An 11,538-nucleotide genomic window follows, 5' to 3' on the forward strand; every position below is an offset into this window, starting at 1 on the left:
TTGGGTGTGAGTTTGGGGAGTTTTCTCCTTCCTCTCTTCCCAGATTATGATGAGATCAGCATTCTCCAGGTGGGGGTGGGGGTGGCAAGATATGCAACTGCCATCTCCTCTGCCTGGTGGCTCCTCGTCTGCCTGGCACAGCTGAGCTGGAGTGCAGGATTACCTGCAGACATGGCCCCTCTCTGCTGTGCGCACTGCCTGCGGACTCCTTGGCCCTCCTCTCTCACTTCACATTTGCACCAAGCTCTCCAGCCTTCAGATAAAGAAGATGTATTTTATAGTTACCTCTGTATGGCGTGTAGCACAGTAATGGTGTGAATGCCTGGTCTGCACTCTGAAGGTAGATCTAGGCTAAAGTCCCATCTCAGCCATTTCTTTCCTCACTGTTTCCTTCAGAAAACACAGCTTCTCCGAGGGAAGCATACCACTCTGTGAAGATGGGACCATGCCTAAGCCCAAGAAGACCCAAGCTGGCCTTTGTCCTGTTCCCGGGAAACCCAGTTCTTCCAAGGACAGTGAGGACATCAGCAAAGAGCCCAGCCTCTCTACCCAGATGTTACCTCTGTTGAAGTACTCTGGGCAGACTTCGAGACTCTCTGCTTCCCCCACCTCCCAGTCAACCGGTGACTCACTCCTGGCTGCTGTGAGCCCATGACTGGCCTCTCTCCACTAGCCCCTGCCTAGGAGCACCGGTGTTAGCTACCTCATGGGAACTGGCCGGCCGGCCAGCCAGCCTGAGCCCCCGGTCCCTTCCTCAAAGTATTTTTTTGAAGTGGTTGAATTGCAGAAATGGGTATCTAGAGGGCTGGAGGGGTGGTGGGAATGGGGAGAAGGTGAGGAAGGTTCACTGGCTGGTACCTCATATCTCTGCAGAGAAGCCACTAATGGCCACTCAGCCTTATAAAGCAGGGTTTGGTTTCTAACTTCAGAAAGCCGTGTGTGGTTTGTTTTAGACCTTGGTGCAGTGATTGAGTTACAGCTCTGGAGGAGAAGACGCAATGAACACATTTGGGCCTGAAGTCCTTTGTCTGTAATTGAGGAGGTCCCTCCAAAGGTCCTCCTCTCCTCCATCATCACCCTCAGTCCCCGTGTCCCAAACCTCCTGTTCTGAGGAACCACTTTGAGAAACTTCAGATTTCTTCAGGAGACAGGCAGGGAGGGAGAGGCCAGACATGATCAACCCATTTCCTATCATACCAGTCTTCAGGGATTCACTTCTTTCATATACCCAGCAGTCAACAGTCCTGAGTCTTCTTTTTCTGACCTCACATCACTACCTGTTCAGCCTTCTAGACTTCTCTCTCATGGATGTTAGTTCTTAGTGCTCTGTGAGGTGAGAGGTCTTGTGAGCTCTGCAAATTTCCTGTGGCCCCATTGAAGGAGCCCAGATAATCCCAGTTGCTGTTGTCTCTGCTCATACAACGAAGGACACCATCCAGGGGGAAGTGACAGGAGCTGTGATTTCCCCACAACATGGAGGAAGTTTCAGGTTCTGCTTACTCTTGTCACTGTCTGATGAGCGGGGTCTGGCTCACAGGTCTGATGGCATGGCAGGTGGATTTCAGGAGCAGTCACCACTGTAGGATGGCTTTCCAGTCAGACTGCTGACAAAATTCTTTGTGCTTTTAACTGAATCTACCTCCCTCCCCAAGACTCAGTAAAATGGTGACCATTCGATAGATGTTGACGGAGTGAAGCATGCTTACAAAGAACACAAACACCCAAACCAGAAATTCTCCTCTCCCGGGGCACGGTGGGGTCCAGGGGAAGTATAAGGTGTGATCGGGAAGGTAGTTTTCACTTGAACTGTGCTCCCCTCAACCCAGCACTTCTGGGTAGCTGCTACCTCCCTCCCCAGGCCTGAGGTTTCTTTACTCTCATTTTCTAGCAGTGGTGCCCAGTAAGAAGGCACCTGGCCCCGGGCTCTCTGCCTTCATTCTCTCGAAGTTTTGGAAAGATAACTACCCTGCTTTGTGGCTCCTAGAGTTCTAAGTGGAGAGTTGGGATAGAGCCATAGAAAAGTCACTGAGAGGCCTGGCTGGGTTCAAGGCCACCCAGTGATGGCTACACTGGCCAGTCTGAGGGCCATGTTGACAATTGTGACGAAAGCTTTGTGGCAAAGTCCTGGGGCAACACATGCTGCTCGGCGGCAAGGATTTCAAAGTCAGGCCCAGCAACAGAGGCCCTGGGAGTCTGGTTAAATCCATTTGGGTAGAAATGACTCCAACTCCCCCATCCTACCTGCATGCAGTACTCTAGAGCAATGTCAAAACAAACCTTGTGACAAGGGCAGATGCGGTCTTCCTAAGAAAGCTGGCCACCTGCTTGAGTACTTTTGTGATGTCTGGTCTGGTGCAAGGGCTTCAGTGTGGAGGCCTGGCCAAGCTGCTTTACTTCTTGGAAAGCAACTTCAGTTCTTTGGCCCGCCATCTGAGAATCCCCAGACAGCATCCATGCAATGAGAGGGGCCCGGCATTGTGGCAGCATGGAATGGCGGGTGAGAGGTGGACTTAGTAAGTTAAATGAGTAATGAAAATAAGTGTCCTTAGTAGTTTAAAGCATGTGTATACAGACATTTTTAATTTCCATCACATCACATCATATCTGAAGGTGTGTTTTGCCAGATGGGAGAAAGGAATGGGTCTTATATGCCCCCTTCATCCTTGAGAGAAAATTGAATCTTGCTTAAGCATTCAGCATACATGTTTAGCAATGAAAACCCACAGTATAAGGTATTCAGCTAAATAAGGGCTTTAGGGGAAGTAACGAAATTTTTTTTTTAAGTTTAATTTTGGAGCTATAGTAAACATCAGAATGTATCCACTATTTTTCTAAATTGGCAACTTACACCCAGGCAAGTGTTCCTGAGCCAAAGAATGAAATACAGGGTATTTCTGGGTCAGTGGAGTAGGGATCCAGGGGAATGGGGGTATGGAAGGTGGTCACTATTCCCATTCACTTCAGATTCACTCAGGATTGATAGAAAACTGTTTTTAGAATGAACACTAATGAAGAGGTGGCATTGTGATAGGAAGAGAGCATGGACCTTGTAGTTTGACCCTGGGTTCTAATCTCAGATCTGCTGTGTGACCTTCGGCATGTTATCTAACTTTTTAAAGTCAGGGTTGGTTTTTTAAAGATTTTATTTATCTAGCTATTTATTTATTTATTTGAGCACACGCATGAGCAGTGGGGAGGGCAGGGGGCAGAGGGAGAGAATGTCAAGCAGACTCCATGCTGAGCATGAATCCTGATGCAGGGCTCAGTTCCACAAACCTGAGGTCACAACCCAAGCTGAAACCAAGAGTCAGACACCCAACTGATTGGGCCACCCAAGCATCCCTAAAGTCAGGTGCTTTTAATAATTTGAAAATAATACCTACATGCCAGGACTGTGAAAATTAAGCAAGACATAGTAAAAGTACTTAGGTTGTAAAGGGACTTAATACATGGTTACTCCTCTCTCCATTTGCTGCTCAAGCCCCGCTCCTTGGCTAAGGGAAGGCAGGCAAGAAATGTAAAGCCCTTTCCACAGGGAAGTGAAGCAGCTGAGACGTGTTAGGGGTGAGGAATGCCAGAACAGGCTTTATATACCTCATCACCCTCCCACCCTGCACAAACACCACCAGCATTAATCATTCTGCTGTTTTGCTCTTCACTGGGCATTTCTTTGATTAATATTTTAGAGAATACAAATTTTCTGGGACAGGAAACACATTAAGCATTTTAAGTATGTGAATTGAATGAAATTCTTCAGTCCTATCCCAAGAGAAACCTCAATAAAAACAAGGGAGTGAAAGGGACCTGGTGGCAGGAAAGGGGGAGGAGCAGGGCAGGTACAGAAAGGAGACCTTGAGCTAGGGCCAAGGGACATGCAGACCCAACAGCTGTGCCGAGGGACAGCTGTTACAGGTGCATTCTTAAGATTCTAGGCTGTTCGTTGAGGGTGGTTATCCCTATCACCATAGCCAAACAGCACACCCAGAGGTCCCCTGGGACCATCCAGCACTGGGCCAGTGAAAGAGGTGGACAATCCAGCGCATGGTAGGTAATTCCATGTCCCTGTCAGCTGAATTAGTTACACAAATAAGGGTCACTAAAGGCAGCCAGGGGACCTCCCCTTCCTGTTTCCTCTGGATTTGTCCTTTAAGACATATGATTCAGCTGTGTACTTACTGATTGAATCCCCCAACTGCTTTGAGACTTTTCAGAGATGTGTAGCCGAGGCACCTCTATTTCATGCCACTTGTGATTCTGATCCAGCTTCTCAAACCTTGGCCTTTGGACCCCACCCCTACCCCCACCTGAGCGGAGTTTGCATCCTTGTTAATGTCCAGGGATCAATAGATGCTCTTTTGACATGACCTTTCATCAGCTTTGGAGCAATGAAAACTGCAAGCAGTCTTACATTGCTCTTGGCAGATTTCTCACATAGATGAAAGAATACAAGAAGGATCAATAGTTTTCTAAAACTTATTTGCGCCTTTATTATAATGGATTAGGACACAGAATGCTAGGGACTGTCACTGGAAAAGCTAACACAATGAAAAGCTCTTCTATGTAAAACATTAGACAGTGTCTGATAACAGTGCAGGTTTATTTTTTTTTTTTAAGATTTGTTTATTCATGATAGACATAGAGAGGGAGAGGCAGAGACACAGGCAGAGGGAGAAGCAGGCTCCATGCCAGGAGCCCAATGCGGGATCCCGGGACTCCAGGATCGCGCCCTGGGCCAAAGGCAGGCGCTAAACCGCTGAGCCACCCAGGGATCCCCCATAGTGCAGATTTAAAATAGATTCTGGGGCTCCCAGCTGGCTCAGAAGAGCATGTGACTTGATCTCAGGGTCGTGAATTCAAACCCCAAGTTGGGCGTAGAGATTACTTAAAACTTTAAAAAAATAGATTCTAAAATAACACCACCAAAAGGATTTTTTCCATCAAGTAATAGTAACCAAGCACGTTACTATTTCAATAGTTCTTTTTTTAAAATTTTTATTTATTTATGATAGTCGCACACAGAGAGAGAGAGGCAGAGACACAGGCAGAGGGAGAAGCAGGCTCCATGCATTGGGAGCCCGACGTGGGACTCGATCCCGGGTCTCCAGGATCGCGCCCTGGGCCAAAGGCAGGCGCTAAACCGCTGTGCCACCCAGGGATCCCCTATTTCAATAGTTCTACAAAACTGTTACAACAGCATTTTGCTATTATAAAACTAACCAAATCTCCTTTAATACTATTTGTGAGATACAAAACCTCATGATTTCATCAAGATAATTAACTTAGAAAGATTGGATTTAACATTCGTTGTCAGGAAATTGCATTTAAAACTATAAAGATGCAAGTTCAGAGATTTAGTGTATATGCTTGAATGAGGATCCAGTGAGGGCAAAGTTACCATCTGTAGGATTGTGACTGACCCTTTAGGTCAGAATGTTATTGAGGCTAAACGATAGGGCAGCATGACTGGGCCTCCACCCATTCTCACAGGTGCCTGCTGCCTGAGCGGAGAGCCGCTCCTCCAGAGACACGAAGGAAGGAGCTGCCTCCTTGCATGCCATGCGAGGCACATTCAAGGAGAACCTGGTGTTACACTTTTTGTAGAGGGCCTGTTTCTGGGTCTGGGTTGCTAAGTAGCTGAGCAGTAGCCTCACTGGGATCTGTTGAAAGTCAGCCCTTGACATAAGCGGGTAGGGGTGGCGTGGGAAAGGAGCAAAACAAAAGAAAGCCAAAATACAAGAAAAACCGCAAGGAGACACCACGTACATAGTGGGATGGCTCAAATGAAAAAGGCTGAAAATACCCTGTGTCAGCAGCTGGAATGCGCACATTGCCGGTGGGAATGGTACATTGGAAAACAGCCTGGTAGGTTCTTGTAAAGTGAAACCTACTCTTCAACATATGACCCAGCAGTTCACTCTTGCATGCAAACGTTCATAGCAGCTTTATTCATAGTAGCAAACACTTGGAAACAACCCAAATATCCAACAACTACTGAATAAATTGTGATACATCTATTCAATACTACTTCGATATTAAAAAAGGAATAAGCTGGTGTGCCTGGGTGGCTCAGTCGGTTAAGTGTCCAACTCTTGACTTTGGCTCAGTTTGTGATGTCAGGGTCGTGACATCAAGCCTTGCGTTGGCACCACGCTGGGCGTGGATCATGCTTAGGATTCTCTCTCTCCCTCTGCCTCCCCCAGTCCCCCACCCCAGCATGCACATTCACGTTTCTCTCTCTCTCTCTCTCTCTCTCTCTCTCTCTCTCTCAAAAGAACCAAAAAACCTAAAAACCTGATATGCAACAATATGGATGAATCTCAAGAGCATTGTGCTAAGTCAAAAAAGCCAGAAACAAGGGATTATGTACTTTACGATTCCACTTAATATAACAAAGGCAAACTAGTGACAAAAGCCTATCAGTGGTTGCCAGAGACTGTAGATGAGGGAGGGGATTGACTATTCCGGGGCATGTTGGAAATACTCTATCTTGATTGTGATAGTGGTTACATGACTGTACATTTGTTAAAAGTAGTCAAATTAGACACTTGAGATGGGTGAATTTTATTGTAGTAAGTAAATAAAGCTAACTTTTTTAAAAGGACAAGGAGATACCGTTTCATGATGCATATGCAAATTAAAGACAATGAGATAATACCAGAATAATTAAAGTTTAAAAGGCAAACAAGACCAAATGTTGGAGAGGTTATACCATCGGGGCTTTCACATATGACTTGTGAATGTTAAAATGGTACAACTGCTGTGGAGCACCAGCAGTTTCTTGTGAGTTAACATATATCTACCTACGATTCAGCATTTCCACTCTTAGATAACCCCTCCCCGATAAAATAATACACCCACCAAAAATGTTGTTGCAGCTTTCTTCATAATAACAAAGAGTTGGAAACAACCCAAATGTCTCTCAATAGAAGATCAGATAAACTGGTCAGAAATACTATCACTCAGCATAAAAAGAAACAAACTACTGATTTACTCAACAACCCGAGTCTGGAAAAAATTATATTGTGTAAAAGAAGCCAGATGCAAAAGAGTACACGCTGTACCACTCATGGAGTTCAAGAACTGAGGAAAGTAAACTATGGGGATTAAAATCTGAGCAGTGTTTCCTTCTGGGAGTTAAATGGTGTGGTAAGTAAAGGGGTGTCAGGGAACTTTCTGGAGTGATGGAAATGTTCTTTTTTTTTTTTTTTTTGGATTTTATTTATTTGCCAGGGAAGGAGAGAGAGCATGAGCATGGGGAGGGGCAGAGGGAAAGGGAGAATCAGGCTCCCCACTGAGCAGAGAGCTGGACCTTGGGCTGATCCCAGGACCCCGGGGACTTGACCTGAGCTAAAGGCAGACATTTAACTGATTGAGCCACCCAGGAGCCCAGCAATGCTCTATTCTTGATGGGGGTGTTGTTCACATAGGGAATGCACTAGTTAAACTCATCAAGTTGTGTGCTTAAGACCTGTACATTAATTTTAAGATAGCACTTATTATTTTTTTTTTAGAAATTGAGGTAACATTGACACAACAAAATTAACTTATTTTTTAAAAGACTTGTGTGAGTGAGTAGTAGGGAGAGGGGCGAAGGGAGAGGGAGGAAGAATCCTCAAGTGGATCCCCCACTGAATGTGGAGGCTGATGTGGGGCTCATTCTGGGGACCCCAAGATCATGGCCTGAGCTGAAATCAAGAGTCAGCTGCTTAAGCAACTAATTTGGGCGTCCCCAAATTAACTGTTTGAAAGTGAACAATTCAGTGGCATTTAGTACATTCACAATGTTGTGTGACTGCCATCAGTCCCAAAACCTCCTCATCAATCTAAAAGGAAACCCTAGGGGGAATCCCTGGGTGGCTCAGTGGTTTGGTGCCTGCCTTTGGCCCAGGGTGTGGTCCTGGAGTCCTGGGATTGATTTCTGCATGAGGCTCCCTGTATGGAGCCTGCTTCTCCCTCTGCCTGTGTCTCTGCCTCTCTCTCTGTCTCTCATGAATAAGTAAATAAAATCTTTTAAAAAAATAAAGAGAAACCCTAGCACCCCTACCCCCAGCCCCCACTTTCTGTTTGCTGTTTCTATTGATTTACCTATTGTGGATATTTCATGTAAATGGAATCCTACAATTAGTGATCTTTTGTGCCCGGCTTCTTTCACTTAGTATATTTTAGGTCCATGCACTTCGTAGCATGTATCAGCACTTCATTCCTTTTTTTGGCTGAATAATATTCCATTGTGTGCCTGTGTAGATTCACAACCACCTCCTAAGCTTTCCTGGTGTAATCTGAAACCAGCCCGCATACGCAGAGGGCGGGGAGAGGCTGAAGAAAGAAGCAGGCCACCCCAGCGTGGTAGGTGGCAACTTTAATACTAGCAAAGGGAACTTACATCTGAGGCTTGTGTTGGGTGGCAGCAAGGTGAATGGATCCCCACACCCGCCCTGCAAATCTTAAAATCTTATAAAGAGGCCCTACCTGGGTTCAGCCACATATACTATGCAGGTGTTTTCAACACCTCATCACCACCCCCAACGCTCTGTCCTTGGAGCAGGGAAAGCAAGTGGAACCCACATTTCAAGGACAGGGGAGAGAGGGAGTGTCTGGGTCCAGTTCACAGGTCAATCAGTGGTCATGTTTTGTTTTGTTTTTTAAGACTTTATTTATTCATGAGTGATAGAAAGACACAGGTAGAGATAGACAGAGGGAGAAGCATGCTTCCTATGGGGAGCCCGATGTGGGACTTGATCCTAGGACCCTGGATTCCCGACCTGAGCCAAAGGCAGAGGCTCAATCACTGAGCCACCCAGGCATCCCAATGTTTTTTGTTTGTTTTTTAAGAATCACATCCCCCAGCAGTATATAGTATTATTTATCCATTCATCCATTGGTGAACATTTGGATGGTTTCTGGCTTTTGGCTATTGTGAAGAGTGCTCTTGTGAACACGCTTGTGTATGTATTAGTTTGAGTGCCTGTTGTCAATTCTTTTGGATATTGTATTAGTTCACCAGGGCTGCTGTGACAATGCACCACACATTGGGTGGTTGGTTTAGAACAATAGAGACTTACTGTTTCGCAGTTCTGGAGGCCTGAAACCTGAAATCAAGGTGTCTCCAGAGTTTGTTCCTTCTGAGGATATGAGGGAGAATTTGTTCCATGCCTCTCTCCTAGCTTCTGGTGGTTCATTGATAATCTTTGGCATTCCTTGGCTTGTAGACCTAACACCCAATCTCTGCCCTCAGGTCCACATGTCCTGGTGTCCCTGTGTGCCTATCTGTATCCAAATTTCCCCTTTCCATAAGGACACCAGATTGGAATAAGGACCCACACTGCTCTAGTATAACCTCAACTATTTACACCCTGCAATGACCTTATTCCCCAATAAGATCACAATATGAGCTACTGAGGGTCAGGACTTCAATATATGAATTTGGGGGCACACAATTCAGTGCATCATAGCACATATGTAGGGGTGGAATTCCCAGCTCATATCAGCAACTGATAATGCTGTGACAAGGACATTATCAGCCTTGGTATGTAGCTCTCTAGAATAATTACAATAGTCAAAATATTGTCAGTGCATGATATATTTAAAATTTGAAAGATAGTTCACTTGAAACAAGCCAACCCAAATCTGAATACAAATACAGAGGAATACAAATTTTAAGTCATTTTTCTTGGAACTGATTCAAAATCAGGATCCATGGGCTTGGTAAGTGCCAAGTATCTCAGCAATCATACCTAAGACTGTAGCTGAGAAAAATTCTTTTGCCTTTATCACATGGGAAAAATCTCAAATCCCTGGGGATGAAAGAGGGGTTTTTTTGTTGTTGTTGTTTTGTTTTGTTTTGCAATCCTTCTCTAGCCTCCACAAATGACCTTATGGGTTGTGCTATCACTAGATGAAGCCTTGGACATTGAGAATCTCATCATGATATATTTCAGAAGAGAAATCAAAGAAGAGGTATTACAGACATTTTATTTATATGTGTACTTCTGACAGTGGATGCTTAAGCAAAATAGTAGCTATCGCTTATGAGTTTCTATTATGACTGGGGCATTGTTCTTGGAGGAAACACACACACACGAGCATGCACATAAATGCATGTATGCCCACATACCTATTCTTACCAAAAAATGCCTTCAATGTTGGTATTATTATGATTTCTATTTTCCAGATAAGAAAAATGAGGTTCAAAGAGGTTCGATGACTTGACCAAGGTTATTGAATGAATTAATGAATGCATGTACTGCCTGGTTTCCCAGTGCCTGGGTAGCAGTTACTGACTTTCAGAAATCAGTGGAACACTTGGCCTGAAGGAAGGATGGACAATGAAGCCAAAAAATGAGTCAAAAATATTAGAAGACTGACAAATGTGACAGTGAATTAATCCATATGGTCAGAGTTACTCTAATAGTTCATAAAGTAATATTTAAATGTTTTAGAACTGATTTTTAGTGGGGTTTTTTTCCCATATAATGTGCTTCCTATGCATTTTCCCTCATTGAAAAATGATGAAATAGACAGTACATGCCCTTTGTCAAAAGGAGTTTCTAATATCATTATTTGAGTATTTGTGGCACATCCCCAAACTTGTGGGTTTTCTTTTCTTTCCTTTTATTTTGTCTCGAGATATATTTTAGGAGCACTTGGGTGGTACAGTTGGTTAAGCAACTGACTCTTGGTTTTGGCTCAGGGTCATGGGATCAAACCCCACATCAGGCTCTATGCTCAGTGTGGAGTCTGCTGGAGATTCTCTCCCTCTCCCTTTCCTTCTGTTCTTCCTGTTGCTCTGTGTGCTTGTTCTCTCCAAAATAAATAAAATCCTTTAAAAAATCTATTTTATTCATACCACTCTAAATAGTGGCTTGCATTTACTCTAGAATAAAAAGGCCTACATTTACACTTACAGGTTTCCTAGTGATTACATATCCTAAAAGTTACCCCACTATGTACCTTAGAGGTGCAGCTGTAAATAAGAGAGATTTCATAAATTGGAGTCTAGAAGTTCAAACTGCAGATTAGATTTTATTTATGTGAGAAGCCAAATTCAAGACCAATGCTACCCATCATAGTGATCAACCTGTAGCTAATTAATTCTACAGAGACACCTGTAGTATCATTAAAGAGAATTGCCAACTCCCATCTGACACGTATCCTGACAACCCTCACCCCTAATATTGAAGATGGTAAACCAACTCCTCAGGATAAAAGATAACACGTTTGGAGTCAAGGGCAATTTTTAAGGGAGACAGCAATAAAGAAAGTTTTCTAATTTAAAATCTATGTGATTGTTTCTAGCCAAGATGAACTCACAGGGACTAGATTTGCCCTCACCCATGAAACAACTGAAAAGGGGGCAAAATAGAAAACGATGATTTTCAGACACTGGACGTCAGGTGGCTTAGGAAAGTGACCTGAGAGATGGCAAACAAACAATGTAATCCTTGCGGTTGCCCCAGCTTACCACCTGGAGAGAGTTTTTGGGCCAATGCTCAGGGAACTGGAACCCAGAAGGAGCTTGGTAGAGCCCCTGAGCTGAAG

General features: G+C 44.4%; 1 protein-coding gene across 3 annotated transcripts in view; it reads left to right on the forward strand.

Annotated features, from left to right (window-relative positions):
* TTLL4 (tubulin tyrosine ligase like 4) overlaps nt 1-6,263 on the forward strand; it is a 42,097-nt gene extending 35,834 nt beyond the window's left edge. For all 3 annotated transcript variants that reach the window (XM_055345615.1, XM_055345616.1, XM_055345617.1), the window contains exon 19: nt 397-6,263. In XM_055345615.1, the coding sequence (XP_055201590.1) occupies nt 397-655 (259 nt within the window). In that variant the 3' untranslated portion in view covers nt 656-6,263. The remainder of the gene's footprint in view (nt 1-396) is intronic.
* The last annotated feature ends 5,275 nt before the right edge of the window (nt 6,264-11,538 follow it).

This window comes from Nyctereutes procyonoides, unplaced genomic scaffold (assembly GCF_905146905.1).
Source record: "Nyctereutes procyonoides isolate TBG_1078 unplaced genomic scaffold, NYPRO_anot_genome, whole genome shotgun sequence".
NCBI classification, from domain to species: domain Eukaryota; kingdom Metazoa; phylum Chordata; class Mammalia; order Carnivora; family Canidae; genus Nyctereutes; species Nyctereutes procyonoides.